The sequence below is a fragment of the Tursiops truncatus genome, chromosome 3 (assembly GCF_011762595.2).
Source record: "Tursiops truncatus isolate mTurTru1 chromosome 3, mTurTru1.mat.Y, whole genome shotgun sequence".
NCBI lineage: Eukaryota > Metazoa > Chordata > Mammalia > Artiodactyla > Delphinidae > Tursiops > Tursiops truncatus.
Genome location: NC_047036.1, coordinates 76,113,939 through 76,131,386, shown reverse-complemented (window position 1 = coordinate 76,131,386; position 17,448 = coordinate 76,113,939). Strand labels below are relative to the sequence as shown.

Genomic DNA, 17,448 nt, shown 5'->3' with positions numbered 1-17,448 from the left:
GGCCAGAACCCACTCCTCTATAACAATAGCCACACCTAAATAAAAGGACTTGAAATGAAGTTTAGCTTCTTGCCTGTGAAGGAGAGGAAAACACAGATGTCAGTGAAGGGTAGCAGTTTCAGCCATAATTTCTCTGTACACATAAAAATAACCTTCCTTCTAAACATTGTGCATAAAAATATGACAGCTTTTACTATATGTTTATTATATCTGTTTATTGGACATATGACATAAAATGTTAGGAGAGATATGCCATAAGCATATTCATTCCCCTTTATTCTGGTATGGTTTCTAGTTGATTGTTCAATCATAAATAAATAAACACTATAAGCAAATTGCTACTAAAATGAGATTGTCTAAAAGCACTTTGTAAAACTAGAACAGATTGACCATTTTGAGGAATCACAATGAACGTCAATTACCATAGTTTGGGAAAGTGGCAATGGCAAAATGGGTACTGTTGCAGAAATGATGGCACAGTGCTTTTGTGATATTAAGCTTTACATATTTCAGATTCAGTATTTGAGAATTAAATTCAATGAGATTCCTAGAATCACAGTGAATAAGAGTGGGGGAAAAAACAGTAGGAAATAAAGGGTGTGCAATGTAAGTACTGGTTACCTCATTAGTTTCTGTTATTTTTTTGAGATAGTACAGATATTCGTTCATTCAGTTATACAGGAGTGTTTTCAGTTTACCAACATTTCTTGATCACACATGATAACCCAGGGGTTGTATCAAACATCAGGGATCAGAAATTAAACCAGGCCTCAATGTGACAAGTGTTATTTGCGGAGGATGTTAGGGAGCACGTGGGAATGGCCTAATAATGTCCATGGGATGGCTCAGAGAAGATATCCAAGCAGCAGTGAGGCTTGAACTTAGTACTGAAAGAGAACTAGGGATGATGGAAAAGTTCATTCAGGGCAAGGGAAAGAGATGAAGAGGGGCACGGACACTGGAGAGAAGCTGTGGGTTTGAGGTGCTGCAAGGTGTTCTGTAGATTAGAGCTCTGGTGAAAGATGAGTCTGGAGAAATTAGCAAAGAAATACTTGTATGTCGTGCTAGAGAGTCTGAACTTTATTCTGAAATCAATGAGAAAAATGAAGAATTTTAAAGCAAGGGAGTAACATCAGATTTTTGTTTCAGAAAAATTTCTAGCTGTAAGATTTTGGTGAAAGAGTTGAAGTGGGGAAGACTAGAGCAAGGAGATAAAGAGGAGCCCATTGACTTTTCTTTTTTCTCACATTGCATTCGTGAATATGCTAAGGAATGGGTTATTCAAGTACCATGCATTTGTGGTGCGTTTTAGTCATACTGTAATAGAACTGTTTTGAAATTGGTTCAGGTAATGATAGTAATCAGTCAACAGGAGTCAAAAAACTGTTTTCATTGTTATTACTTACAGTTTTGATTGAAGAGGATTTTGTTTTCTTTTTAGAGTAGTAGTGACTTTTATTTAGTGGATATGTTCTATGGGCTCCAGTCATTTTAATGTCATATTTTATGGTACTTCCTTATCCATAGGCTTATTTATGTAATCTTTATTATTATTTATAGGCTATTTTTTCTTGATTTAACAAATCCAGTAGAATTGCTATCTCTACATAACTAGGAGGAAGAAGTACCTTGAAAATAAGCATTACTTTTCTGCTATATATTCATGTATTCATAAATGGTTAAGGAAAGTAGCTAAATAATAATTGTTATCTCAACTTCAGTTGAGGTAACAGAGAACCCCGGTTTTAGGCGTCTGAATAAGTGCCCAGCTTAGCAAATATGTTAATAGTAATGTATGTATGTAATATTAATGTTTGTATTCATACAGTCAGCGAATATTTATTGAGCAGTTGAGTACCTGCTCTGTGGTAGGTTCTGGGATGCACAAGAGGTCTCTGCCCTCATGAGATTTCTGTCTCTTGGAGATAAAAGGCCCTAAAATCATCTCCCCAATCAGATTCAGTCATGCTTGTCTAACTGCTACTCTGATGTGATAACGGTTCAGAATTAATGTTTGCCAAGCTTAGTGAGATCCATGGCTTCCTAGTATGGAATCCAGTTTCTGATGGGGGCACCTTACGGGACGGCTAAGCTCAGAAATGATAGTTTGAGATACATGGGACAGGTCGGTTGATTGGTTAGACTTAATGGTGTAGTAAACTTGGAATCTGAATTCTGGAGCTGTCACTTACTAGCCTTATGACTAGGGCAAGCAGCCTAATCTTTCTGAACCAGTTTACTCATCTATAAATTACTAAGAATATTAATTTATTCATCGATTGAACAACAGGCATTTATTGGAGGCCTCTGCTGTGCTGGTTTAACCTACCTCACAGGTCTACAGTTGTAACTAAAGGAAATATCATATGAAAAGCCCCAGGCACATACTAAGTATTCAAGAAAATTAGTTTCCTCCCACCTCAACTCATTTTTTTTCTTTACTGGGTATTATCTTCCATTTTGTAAGTGAGAAACCCCTGTGCCCAGGAATGGCCACGTTGTAAGAAGAGGTGGTTCATACCACCTAGTCTTATGAAACTGAATTGAACAGAATTCAACCAAGACTGATTGTACAAAGTCAAATAAATCATTCCAATAAGAAAAACACTTTTCTAGAAGGCATGTCTATTTGGAAAGTCCAGGACCACATGGCTTCACAGGTGAATTCTACCAAACATTCAGAGAAGAGTTAACATGTATCCTTCTCAAACTATTCCAAAAAAATTGCAGAGGAAGGAACACTTCTGAACTCATTCTGTGAGGCCACACTCTGATACCAAAACCATACAAAGATATAACAAAAAAAAAATTACAGGCCAATATCACTGATAAACATAGATGCAAAAATCCTAAACAAAATACTAGCAAACAGAATCCAACAGTACATTAAAAGGGTCATACACCGTGATCAAGTGGGATTTACGCCAGGGATGCAAAGATTTTTCAATATCTGCAAATCAATCAGTGTGATACACCACATTGACAGATTGAAGAATAAAAACCATATGATTATCTCAATAGATGGAGAAAAAGCTTTTGATAAAATTCAACATCCATTTACGATAAAAAAAACTCTTCAGAAAGTGAACATGGAGGGAACATACGTCAACATAATAAAGGTCGTATATGACAAACCCACAGCTAACATCGTACTCAACAGTGGAAAGCTGAAAGCTTTTTCATTCAGCTTAATATCAAACCAACAAACAACCCAATCAAAATATGGGCAGAAGACCTAAATAGGCATTTCTCCAAAGAAGATATACAGATGGCCATCAGGCACATGAAAAGCTGCTCAACATCACTAATTATTAGAGAAATGCAAATCAAAACTACAATGAGGTATCACCTCACACATGTCAGAATGGCCATCATCAAAAAACAGACCACAAATAATAAATGCTGGAGAAGGTGTGGAGAAAAGGGAACCCTCCTACACTGTTGGTGGGAATGTAAATTGGTGCAGCCACTATGGAGAACAATATGGAGGTTCCTTAAAAAACTGAAAATAGAGCTATCATATAATCCTGCGATCCCACTCCTTGGCATTTGTCTGGAGAAAACTCTAATTTGAAAAGATACATGCAACCCAGCGTTCATAGCAGTATTATTTACAAAAGCCAAGACATGGAATCAAACTAAAAGTCCATTTACAGATGAATAGATGAAGAAGATGTGATATATATATATATATATATATATATATATATATATTTGAATATTACTCAGCCATAAAAAGAATGAACTAACACCATTTGCAGCAACATAGATGGACCTAGAGATGATCATACTAAGTGAAGTAAGGCAGACAGAGAAAGAAAAATGTCATATGATGTGACTTATATGTGGAATCTTAAAAAATTATAAAAATGAACTTATTTACAAACCAAATAGACTCACAGACATAGATAACAAACTTATTGTTACCAAAGGGGATAGCAGGGTGTGGGGAGAGATAAATTAGAAATTCGCTATTAACATGTGCACACTACTATATATAAAATAGGTAAACAACAAGGACCTACCATATAGCACAGGGAACTATACTCAATATCTTGTAATAACCTACAATGGAAAAGAATCTGAAAAAGAATGTGTATATATGTGTGTGTGTGTGTGTGTGTGTGTGTGTGTGTGTGTGTATATGTATAACTGAATCATTTTGCTGTATACCTGAAACAAATACACTATAAATTAACTATACTTCAGTTTTTTTAAATGGTTAAAAAACTAAAAATAAACAAAAAAAAACCACTACAGGAAGCATATACTCTATCAGCCAACTTACAAAAAAAACCCCAAAACAAACAAACAAAAAAGGATCTGGAAGTTGCATATGTCACTTTACACATCTTGCGGACTCGGCCACATGGCCATACCCGTTGCTTGGAAAATAAGGAATTCTTTAATGGAATAATCACATGTCCTGCTAAACTCACAGAGACTCTATTACTAAAATGAAAAAGAGGAGAAATGGATGTAGGGGTTCAGTCTGCCACAGAAGCCAAATTAGGATCAGAAGCCTCCATGGTAAGAGTATAAGATAATAAAAATACACAAACACATGTGCAAAATCTCCTGGACAAGGAGAGGCTTTGAATACTGACCCTAAGCCAGAGTTCTGGAGCCTGGGTTACCCACAGCAGTGCTTGTGGGTGCAGAAGATGGAGTGAAATGTAGTCCAAGAAGAATCAAGTGCCTTGATTTGTATTTGACAAGAGAGAACTCTGGCAGTGTTCAGAGGATAGATTGGAAGGGAGAAGGGAAACCAAGCAGAAGGCTCTTAGAATAATCTAGACAAGGAATGATGAGACAGTGGTGGCAGAGATGATTTCAAGAGATATTTTAAGAATTAGAATCAGAGGGCTTCGGAACATTTATCGGGTGACATAGGCTAAACTGTGGTTGCAAGTGGAATTTTAATTAGAATTCCCAAGGCTTAGGAATCTTCATCAGTTAGGATAGGCTGAACTGTGATTACAAATACACCCCCAAATTATTTAATGGCTCAAATGTAATAGGAGTTTATTTCTCACCCATGTGATAGTCCAAGGCACATGCTTCCGGTTGGCAGATAGCTCTCCTCCACACGATGTTTCAGGAAATCAGGCTTCTTACACCTCAGATCGCTTTTAATTTGTTATATTTTAAGAAACACATTTTGTTCACTGGCATATATAGCAATAGAAATAATACTGTTGTTGAGTTTATAACTCTAAATTGAAAGAAATGAAACAAAATAAGAATAAACAGATTATAGGAGTATCCACGGGGGAGACTCTATGTGATACAAGGAATATCTCCTGGTTTTTAGCAGCATTCCATTGGGAGTTTCAGAAAATGAAATATTGCTACTCGAGTTTCACTGGTTTTCCACAGAAGATTTAACTTTGTTTTCCTAGAACCTTGGTGTTAATTTCCCAGATACATATAATCAGCAAATGATGCTCTGCCCCATTTTTAAAAATTGTATTCATTATTTACCCAAAAAGAAGAAAAATATAATTTAGAAATATTTCCTTCAAACTTATTAATAAAAATGGTCTTGGTGTTTGACACGGTAATTTTTAGTTTCCTGAAAAATACACTTATGTGGAATGGCTCATTCTCTGTCAAGGGCATGGAAGTGAAACCTTATAGATCCTTGACTTTTCTCAGAGAAAGTTGAGAAATCCCCTCATTTTAAAGGTTGAAAAACTATAGACAAGAGCAGTTAAATGACTTTTCTAAGACCACACTGCTTATAAGAAGCAAAAGTGACTTTGGTCAGTATTCTTTCCAGCACAGGACTTACTGTGAGCAGTGTCACAGAATCCACAAAGAAGAAAATTTCGGGGTCAGTGGAGTTAATAACACTCACTGTGACCCACAGATGGAAGGGGCTGCAGTCTAAGAAAAAGCCATTGAAAGCAGTGATGAAAAGTTACTAGTGACTAATACGTTCTTGTTGTATAAAATGATACAACATATATGGAAGCCAAAAAAAGTTACTAGTGACACTCAAGGCAACAGTCTCAGAAAAGTATTGAGATAGCCAGAAGAAAAAGGATTGAGGAGAGTATAGATATTTAGGGTATAAAATTTTAATATTCTGATATTTTTTACATGCGAAAGTTCAGTGCTTAACATTTTTTTTTTTAATTATATTTGATCTTGTTTGGTTAGGATGGCTGTAAAAACATAATAACATATTCTAGAAGAATTCCAGAGAAAATTGTTTCTCCTTAGGTAAAAATCATGCTTAAAGGATGAGTATATTTGTACCTCCAAAGTCTGTTCACTGATCACTGGTCACAGAGGGAGCTCCCAGGGGTGGGAGGAGCAGAGCCGTTTGGAAAGAATGACTGTGACATCCAGAACACGCTTCTCTATTGCAGTTGTTCTTATGCCATAGATTAATATACAGTTAATTAATATTCACAATTAAAGCAGTATTTGTCTAAATCTGTGTGAAAAAAATGTAAGTAACCACCCCCCTTCCATGTTGTAGTTTGCCAAAACTTCCAGAAGTTACCAGGAAATTGCTTGTAGATACCACCTATAATTTATGCCGTGTGTGCAGGGGAACTTGAGTGAGCTGTATTTACCCCAAATACGTGTATTATTTTTTCTTACATATTCAGAACTCTGCATTTACAAGAGAAAAATAAGCCAAAAAAATTATTCATAAAAATCAATAGTCTGTTCCTGTCATTTACACCTTCTCTATACGGTGTGTCTGGAAGTTTCTTCTACTCCTCAAAGAAAGAAATTTATTTAGTTCAGTCCTATACTGCATTTTATCACAGTATTAGTTTTCATTCATCTCTGTGCTGTATCATGGTAACTTCATTAACCAACAATTTAAAAATCACTGGAATATTTGTATTCCTCATTATGGAAAAAGATTTTAGTTTCCTTTTATTTTATAACATTAAACCATATGTGATTATAAGCTTTTTGCATTTTAATTTTAATATAGTTATTTAGCCCTATGTAATGCTTCCACTGTAGGGCATTATAAATCTCAAAAAAACAAAAAATGAAGAAGGAACAAGACAGTTTAAGGAATAATTTTAATGTATAAATAAGGTACCTGTTTTGAAGATTTTTAAATCATTAATAAAAATAAATGTATATAAAGATATAATCTATTGCTCTGAGTGTGCTTTGAACTTCTCTATTTTTACAGGCCTCTTTCAAGTGTGAAGGACCTTGTTATAGAACAGATATTTTCTCTGTTGTATTTGGTCAACAAAAGTAGCTAGCTTTAAATGTTTGTAGAAGGATTGAATACCTTCAGGAAGATCCAACCTAAATTAGAATTCTTTTTAACTGTTCACACTTAATATTTATATTCACTTCTCTTTTGTCTTTTTCGTCTTTCTTTTCATCTTCCTCCTTCTCCTTCTCTTTCTCCATAAGACTGAGTTTCAATTTCGCATTGTTTTTGATTAGGAGTTAGCATTATTGAATAAGTATAAGCCCCTGAAACAGGAATAGCTGGTTCTGTTTCATTATGTACTAGGTTTGGGATAAGACTGATTTAAACTTGTTAACCAGGAGGCTCATTTATTCTGAAAATGAAAAACAGGACATTCATTACTATATGGCTATTTACATTTTAAAGAGCTTTCATACTATTTTAAGGAAAGGAAGACTGCCATCTTGTGTGTGCTGTGTTTATTGCTGCACAAAAGGGGACCCATTCAGACAAGTTTAGTTCTATGTTGGACTTAAATTACATTAAAGGCTAAATAGTCACACAAAATGTTGAAATGCTCAGATGTCCTGACTCAAATAAACAAACAAAAACCATAGCTTGGGGACATGTTTTTCTTTACTACATGAAGAAACATTATACAAACCATCTAATTCCTCTTTTTCAAGCAATTTGATCCTAGGATTCAGATATATACAATGAAAATTCCCTAGATCTAAAATACTCTAGAATTTTTAAAGCACAGAATTTATAATTATAAGATAAAATAATAATGTTTTAAAATAAATTCTGAAGTTAATGCTATCTGATAAAATGAATGTGTGAAAGGTTGCTCTTGAATATGATAAAATAAATCTGAATTTTATTTTAAGGCTAACACTTCCTAGTTTCTTCTTCTATATTTATTTTCCCTGTTTACATTTTATTATCACCATAAAAAAGATTGTAATGAGGGTCACAGTCCAGCGAATAACAGCAAAGCACAGGTTGCTAGAAAATGCCTGAGAACTGCCAAGGGTGCAGTAGAAATGCCTTAACTTTGAAGAGCAGAACCACAGGCCTCACAATAGTAATTTGATAAGTGTTTGTGCCATCTTGTGGTTGAATGCAATATTGCAACAAAACAGCACTGGCACTTGAATTTACTTTTTGAGTTTTTTGAACCAACAAACTAAATCTCTTTTGTGTGTGTGTGTGTGTGTGTGTGTGTGTGTGTGTGTGTGTGTGTGTGTGTGTAATATATTTGTTAAAGGCTAACCACAAGTTAGTGGCTTGGATTTACTTGGAGTTTTATTACAATAAAATGACTTGAATTCACTGGAAAATCTATTACAATAAAAGAACCTCCAAAACATGTGAAACTTCCTCATCTATGAAATATAATGAGGTAGCATTTCCCAAAGAGAGATCAGGGATTATTATATTATATCCTGAAAGATACACTCAAGATAAATAGGCTCTACGGTCAAAGACCTGTCATATCCCCTTGGAGAGTAAAAGTGCACATTGTCTTATTTAAAAGCTATAGATGGGCTTCCCTGGTGGCGCAGTGGTTGAGAGTCCGCCTGCCGATGCAGGGGACACGGGTTCATGCCCCGATCCAGGAAGATCCCACATGCCGTGGAGCGGCTGGGCCTGTGAGCCATGGCTGCTGAGCCTGCACATACGGAGCCTGTGCTCCACAATGGAAGAGGCCACAACAGTGAGAGGCCCACGTACCACAAAAAAAAAGCTATAGAAAATTAATCTGTTTAATTTTGTATTAAATCAGCATTTTCCAAATATGCTTGACCACAGAATTTCTTTTTAAAAAACAAATAATACCTATTAATATTACCAGGTAATAAAGTGACTACCTTTCAACATAAAAAATTAGAGCATTAGGTACAAATCTTTTACTGAAACTAAATTAAAAGAATGATGTCTCCAGTTCTGTGTTGGAATCACAAGCTGAAGGTCTTGAACTTTAAATTAAGGACTCTCCGTCAACAAAGGTCCCTCAGTTACAATAATAAGTAAACTATTAGAAATTCCTTAAAGAGTTTTGACTACTAAAAAAGTTATTAAAATTTAATAATAGCACCCAGAAGCCTCTGAATGATAGTTGGAAAGGGAGAAATGTAGCAGATTTTATTCTATGGAGTCAAAACACAGCGGGAAAAGTCAGATGACTGACTCACCATGTGTGTGCATCTGGAGCTGTTTTCCTGTACTTATGACTGTGAAATTTGCTGACATATGTACCATCTCCAATCCAGGTTATCCTGTGGCCAAAGCCACACATTTACAATATATTTCACCATCATAATATCTTTTCAAAGTCCCTTAAAACAGCCTTTCTCTCTTTTTTATACCAATCCCTGAGATCTTAGTGCCTATCAAAGAGTCAAAACTCTGTCCCTAAACCTTAACTTAACCCTTAGACCGACTCTTGTTTTCTGGATTGTTATTTCTTCAGGCCATTGGATATTTACTGCCTCAGGCAACATCAAGGATACGATACCAAGCGTGAAAAATGTTGTTTGCAGGTGGCCTAATGTAATATTTAATTTCAAGTTCCAGTATCCTAGCTGTGTGACTTTGGGGAATTTACTTACCTGTTCCACACTATATATTTGTATGTAATACCACTTGAGGGTATTCAATAAATGCCAACAGAACAAATGAAACATGGTTTCCTCACCCATAACCTAGGTAACACTACAACTCACCTCACAGGCTCATTGGGTGGTATGTTGTATTTGACATAGTACGTGTTCAGTAAATGTTAACAAGAGTGATCTAGATTCCTTTTTGTAATTTAAGTTCTGCCATCAAGACCTAGTGGATCACCCAGCAGGATTCTAGGAACGAGTTGTCCCTAATTCTAAGGAGATTTTGACAGTTAGCATAGACAGTGGTTGAGGAAAATATTTCTGGTAAGGAACAAGAAACAGATTTCTTCCGAAAAAGGTTTACATTTGAGTGTATAGGCTTCTGTGCTAAATCATAAGTTATGTCAGTTGTTTGCATAATAGCTAAATTAAATAGTGTGAGATACTAATATCAATAACTGTTAAGAAACACAGTCCAACTTTCTTGAAGTCACTTTTCTTGTAAAAGGCTTATTCATACCTTTTTTGGACCAAAGAGATACAAGATTGTTATACCTTGAAGGGGGTGAACGGTTTATGATGATGTGCCAGAGAGAGAATTAACTGGACTAGGCTCCAGATTTGAGTTCTAGTCTGACCTGGAGCAAACCACTTGACCTTTCCTACTTGTCTCATCTGTAAAACGGAGGCAGTAGTTAGACTCACAGAGGCCTTAGGGTGATTAAGACAGGTAATAAGTGTGAGAGTTTTTTAAGTGAGAATAAGTTACTTGTTGATATTGGCACGATTTGTAGTATCTAAATGATTGTTCAACGTCTTTACATAATACTTCTGTGATGGTGTTTTAGAGTTAAAAAAGGAAAATATGGATGTCCATGTTTCCTAAAAAGCTGAACAGAAGGAACCCTGGACTTGGCATCTGAAGTGTAAATTTGCCTTTCATCCTGTTACTTGTTAGCTTCTTAAGTGATTGGTACAAGTCACACTGAATCTCCGGTTGTTTCTCACCTGCAATACAGGTTGATAATATATGCTTTCACCAACTTCACAGAGTCACTTTGAGGATGTATTTAATAGTACTGTGTACACTGTGAACTGTAAGGTCATTCATTTACTCATCCATTGAACAAATCCTTACTGAGTACAGGCTCTGCCCCAGACACTGTGCCACGTGCTGGGGCAGAGTCCTGCCCTCGCGGGGGTTATAGCCAACGGGAAAATTCCTACAGTAAACTGGTAGACATACAAATTAACCTATAAGTAGCATAATGATTAGTGCTACTAAGCAGAAGAGCAAATGTCAGGAGAAAGTGACAAAGAGACCTAATTCAGATTGGGATGGTTGAGGAAGGCATTCCTGAGCAAATTATATTTAAACTAAGGCCTGGAAGATAAGAAGTGTCAGCCAGGCAAAAGGGGAAGAGAGTGGGAAGGAGGGACTTTTCAAGCAGAGAGCCTGGCTGGAATATGTGAAGACTGGAAGAAACAGAGGAGAACTTCTAGTAACAGGAAAGCTGGAAGAGAGTAGGGGCCAAAAATGAAGGTGGAGAAACAGCAAGCTCTGTATACCATGCTAGAGATTTTGGATTTTATTATAGGTGTAGTTGAAAGGTGTTGAGAGGTGTTAAGCAAAGAAGGGGGAAGATTAAATTTGCAGGATTAAAAGGTCAGTCTGGCTGTCATATAGAGAATTAATGGGAGAGGACACGGAAGCGTGGAGAGCCCCGTTAGGAGGCTATCATTGTAGTTGCACAGCACAGAAATCATGGTAGCTGAACTAGAGTGGAGGAGAATTAATCAGACTTGGTGGTGTCCTGGATGGAGAAGGAGGTATGGAAAGTAATTTTCCTGAGTCTTGCTTGAGGAACTGTCAAATAATGGAGCCTTTAACAACCTGACAAAGCCTGAGGGAGGATCGAAGCCTATGTTAACACTGGAATGTCTATTATGTATCCAAGTGGAGGTGACAAAAGTCAGCAAGAAGAGAGGTCTGCCACCCACATCGTTAAGTCATTAAGTCATTCAATTATTCACCAAATGTTTATTGAGGAACAATATGTCTAATTCTGTACTAAGTGCTGGAGGTTTAAAACACAGTGATACAAATGGCTCTGATCTCATGGAGCATATTGTATTTTAGCAGCTGGTAGTAGCTGCATAGGTGATTTTAAAAATCAGAGACAAAACTGCATGACTGAGGAAATTCAGACGGGTACATGGATGTTAATATCTCTCAAATTACGTGCTATAACACTTCCACTTCCCGGGGTGCTCAGCCTGTAGCTGGGGATCAGGGCCTTGAAAAATAGCCATTTTAACTGTTAAACATTTTGGTTCCATGGACTCCCTTAAAGAATGCATTGTAACAGTTTAGTATTAAGCCTACATTTACATTTATAAACATTTTGTGAAGTTTGTCTTGTTATAAAATCAAGCTGTCAAAATGGGAGTTTCACAAAATGGAAAGTCGTTATTTTATTAGACCCAGGTCTAGTCATACAAAAACAAGGTCTTCAATTTACTAGGGGAATGTGGAGAGTTTTGAGAGAGCCCCCAAATGATTAAATAAGAAAATCTATGTCCTATAAGGCAATCCTTATATTTAGCATAGATATTTATGTGTCATGGAGGTGAGTGGAGTATTGAGGAGGAATATAGGTAGTGAGTTTAAGTATATCAGCCTCATAATTTTAATACCTAACATTTACATGGTGCTTTACAATTTTCTGAGCCCCACTCATATTTTTCTTTAAATCGTGTAGACCATAGTTATCAACTATAGTTTCAGGTTGGACAAAACAGGAAGAATTACAATTTTATTCTAAGGGAGTCAGGTCATGTGTAAAGAATTATTTTCTGAGGTTGAAGATTGTCACGCACTGGAGTGGTTTCCTTGGGGATGTTCCTGATTCACCTTTTTAGGAATCCTTAATAACAGCATAGAGTTATGAGGCCAAGATTGATGTTATTCATCGGTCAAAATGAGAAATGGTATAACATAAATGAATGTATATAGAGGCCCTTCCCTCTTGAAGTTGCAGGGAAAAAAAAAACAAAGCACAGGCGTTAGAGCCACACAGCCTTGGTTGGAACCTTCACTCCATCTCTTGCTGGCTGTGTACCCAAGAGCAACTGATTTGATTGCTCTTATTTCCTTTATCTTCATAGAGAGCTTAGGAGGTATTAATGGATAACATGAAGTACCCAGGTTATTCAACAATCATTTGTGCCCTTCCTCCTGATGCCTTCCTCTGAGGCATCCTTCCCTAGCATTCTAAAATTGAAACCTGTGAACAAAATACGGGACCAAGGATAAAATTGATACCTGTGAAGAAAATATGGGACCAAGGATAAAACTGAAGCTCAATTTAAGACTCACCTTTTCCAAAACCCATTAAACTAGTGTAAATTTTTAGCAGCATATATGTCTAAAACTTGTTAAATCAGCCAAGATCACGGATCATCTTTTTTATAGTTGACCAGATGAAACGTCAGATTAATCTCTATCATTTACAACATGAATTAAATTTATAAATGCAGCATGCAGTAGAGTTTTAAAATACCAGAACAGGGTTACAGTATTAAAATCAGAAGATATAATAATAATAATTTTATTATTATTTACTGTCACTTGAATATTTAAGGGAAAATTTAGGAAAAGGCACTTAATCCTTATTTTTCTCATGTGATAAGGTTTACTTAAATTTTATTCCTTTAAATACTTTCTAATGTTTAGATGAGCTATTCTCTTGCTTCTGTAGAAAAGCACGATTAACATGGATCAATTTGTATCTCTTTAACAGGGACAAGTGATCCATACGTGAAGTTTAAAATTGGAGGAAAAGAAGTTTTTAGAAGTAAAATAATACACAAGAGCCTCAATCCTGTGTGGGAGGAGAAAGCTTGCCTTCTTGTTGAACATCTTAAGGAACCATTGTACATAAAGGTGAACCATTTATTTGTTTTTCCCTAATGTAATCTGATATAGAAATCCCCGTTTAATGGTTTTTTATAATGTCTGTCTGTCTGATGAGATTTTTCACCAGAGGTATATTCTGCTATGCGCAATTCTAATCTGTTGGTGATGTGATAGAAATGAGCTATAGGGGAGGGGGAGCTGGTGGGAGCATCTTTCTTCTGGACAGTTCTATTGCCAGTTATAGTTAGGAGAGTTATGAAGTCTATCTCCTCCTGCTTGGTGCAGTTAACTGATTTAGTGCACTTTGGGAACGTATAAAAACAAGACTCCATATAATCTAGCAGGAAGAGCTTACACAGAACACACCTTTTCTGTTTAAAAATTATAGCAGGGGAGACTTCCCTGGTGGCAGAGCGGTTAAGAATCCACCTGCCAATGAAGGGGACATGGGTTTGAGCCCTGGTCCAGGAAGATCCCACATGCCGCGGAGCAACTAAGCCTGTGTGCCACAGCTACTGAGCCTGTGCTCTAGAGCCCGCAAGCCACAACTACTGAGCCTGTATGCCACAACTACAGAAGTCCATGCGCCTGGAGCCTGTGCTCCGCAACAAGAGAAGCCACCACAATGAGAAGCCCGCGCACCACAATGAAGAGTAGCCCCCGCTCGCTGCAACTAGAGAAAAGCCCGTGCACAGCAACAAAAGACCCAACGCAGCCATAAATAAATAAATAAATATTTTAGAAAGAATTATATCAGGGATCTACCATTCCTGGTTGCAAACAAAATGCTTTACTTGGAAGGTGAGGAGGGTAAACATAATAGAGGAAGGAAAACTCCTGTCTCTATTACATTACCAAAGATGGGGGAAAAAAAAAGTATTTCCTTTCATTTGATGTAGTTAGAAAAAGAAGAAGAATTTATGGAGTTAACCTTAATTCCTTATTTTACTTTCAAACCTGACTTCCCTTTAATTCATATCTCTAGGTACTTATATTCTTTTTGACTCTTATGTTCTGACTATCCATGCAGTGACCAAACCTTTTTCTGCTTGTACCACATCACATGCCCCATCCTTCTCTCTAAATTGTCACAACTGGCACATGAGCCCCAAAGGTCACTTGATCACTCTTTCAGCAATCTCTGGGCATCCTTCTTCCCCTCAAATCTTCATTTGCATTGCTTCCAGTTGTTTCTGTTTTCCACAGAAAGGAAAAAGTAATCAAGATGTTACTAAAATCATAGCAGGGCCATTTATCAAATCGATGAAAAAGAGAACTACAAGTATGTAGTTGATAAGTTTCTAGAAGTCATTATGGGGAGCATAGACCTGTATTTGCTTAAGAAATTGTCTCAAATGGACAATGGCTAAAGGAAATCAGTTAAATAGAATTAGTGAGCTATCTTTTAGTGTTCAAAAATCATGACCCGGGCTTCCCTGGTGGCGCAGTGGTTGAGAGTCCGCCTGCCGATGCAGGGGACACGGGTTCATGCCCCGGTCTGGGAAGATCCCACATGCCACGGAGCGGCTGGGCCCATGAGCCATGGCCGCTGAGCCTGCGCGTCTGGAGCCTGTGCTCCGCAATGGAAGAGGCCATAACAGTGAGAGGCCCGCGTATCGCAAAAAAAAAAAATCATGACCCAAGAATTATTAATGTGAGAGTAGAGAGAAAGAAATGTCTACATGAGAAAAAAGGAAATACCTTCATAATAAAGAACTGAGATAAGGGGAAAAAAGGAATTTTTTAAAAGACAAGTAGGATTAAGGAAGCTTATTCCTAGGGAGGTTTAGAAGAAATAAGTTAGAGCAGCTGCAACCATGAAGGAAATGGATAGGAAAGGAAAGCAGGGTTAATAAGGATAGCACTGGACCATTGGGATCTCATATAATGTCCCTTAAGAGAAAAATTATGGAAGAAAAGGATTAATTTCTAATTGCGTTTGCTGTGAATCTGTTTCTTTAATGGGATATTACTCTATGACGGAAGCATGTGGATTTCCAGTCTTTAAAGCGGTTACAAATGAATGTTCCAGTGTTACATTAGGTAATGGCTGGGTCCCTCTGCTATTCTTTTGTGTTCAAGAATGACATTCATCTGTGCAGAAATCCAGATGTCAAATGTGTATTTCAAAAGGAATATCATAATAGGCTCAAAAGCAAACAAAAATCTGGAGTACACAGAAAAAAATGGTGGCAGAAATTTTTGTTTTGGTTTAAGAGAGCAAGAATAGATACACTTACATACTGAAAACAGAGACTGTAACACTGCCTATAGACCAAAGGCCTGGTTAATGTCACACTGGGAACAAAGAAGTTAGGAGAGAAAACCCAAGGGTGGTTTTTGTTTTTTACCACTTTGAGTTTCCAAAGTACAACATTATGTAGCCACAACTTAACTTCCACCTTACAGAAGAAGATACATAGTGAATTGTAAAAGATTTGACACTTTTTTTTACATTTCTACATAATAAAATATAAGTTAAACAGAAATCATACTGGCCTCTCAAATACTAGTACAAACATAAAATAACAAGACTTTATTTTTATGAATGCTTTATACTTTTTAATATGCTTTGATCTTTTTCATTTGATTTTCATTTTCTGGACCATGCATAGGGCTTCTTTTGAAAAAAATTTTCTGACTTTCACCTTTACTTTTCCCATGTTTTGTGTAATCTACTTTTTGCCTAATGTGGGACACACAAAGACCTAAATAATATACATTGGTGGAAATGATATTTTAAATTACTAGAATTTCATGAAGATTGCATTATTTTCATCGTCTCTACATAGCTCTGTGTGATTGACTTTTATATGTTGCCCATATCCTCTGTGATAGGAAATTAATCTTGCCTGAAAGATTTCTTAGGGACTAACTGATTCTATAGTGACAGGTAATATGAAAATGCATCCATGAACTAGATGATTAGAAAATATTGTCTTCAACCCTCCTCTCTATGGTTCAATGAAAAAGAAGTCCACGTGCACACTGTAATCTGATTTCTATCAGTGTAAAGATTACCAAGGGAAACAAAATTCAGTTCTAAGCTAAGGTTATAAAATCACACTGAAGTTACAGTACTTGTAACATTTCTAGTAAAAACAAATTTTAAAAAATCTTGGTAGAGTCATTTTTAAATACTACACAAAATAAATAAATACACTTTCCAATTGGTTGGAATTCATGTAGCTTTTAATTTTGATAAAAAGAGAATATTCCTTCAGTTATGAATGACTTCACAGTAAGGGCAGGTATAAAAACAAGGCTGCAGGGATGGGCTTGAAACATATTTATCGTAGGGTAGCAGTAGAATCTGGGAGTTAAATGCAGTGCTTCTAATTGAGATAAGAGCCGCTGGAGCCTGCTCTGTGTCCACAGAGATGCTCCAGCACACATCTTAAATAATAGAGTAAATTCAGCATCCATTGCAGTTGAATTAAATTCAGATTCTCCATTGTAATTTCACTGACACTATTATTCCAGGTACATGATGAGCACCCAGAATTACAGTGGAAAGAGGTAGAAGTAATCTAAAAGGAGAAATGTAAATTGTTGCTTGTTTGGCCTAATCATGAGCTACAAGAGCTAAATTGAAAGTGCTCTTCTAAATAATAGAAAGATTTTGATAACTAGAAAAACTATTCTGTTTGGAGCCATAGTACTGATTCTAAGACTGTCATTTTAACAAACTTGATAGTTCCTTAAATAACTCACATCTATCCAAGCTTAAGATT

The 17,448-nt window shown here is 36.5% G+C and overlaps 1 protein-coding gene across 25 annotated transcripts in view; it reads left to right on the top strand.

Annotated features, from left to right (window-relative positions):
• The window catches only part of MCTP1 (multiple C2 and transmembrane domain containing 1), a 534,125-nt gene that overhangs the window by 257,080 nt on the left and 259,597 nt on the right, over positions 1-17,448 (top strand). For all 25 annotated transcript variants that reach the window (XR_012330780.1, XR_012330776.1, XR_012330779.1 and 22 more), the window contains one exon: positions 13,599-13,741. Coding sequence is in view for 20 of the 25 variants with exons in the window: in XM_073802311.1 (XP_073658412.1) it covers positions 13,599-13,741 (143 nt within the window). In the remaining 5 variants the exon portion in view is untranslated. The remainder of the gene's footprint in view (positions 1-13,598; positions 13,742-17,448) is intronic.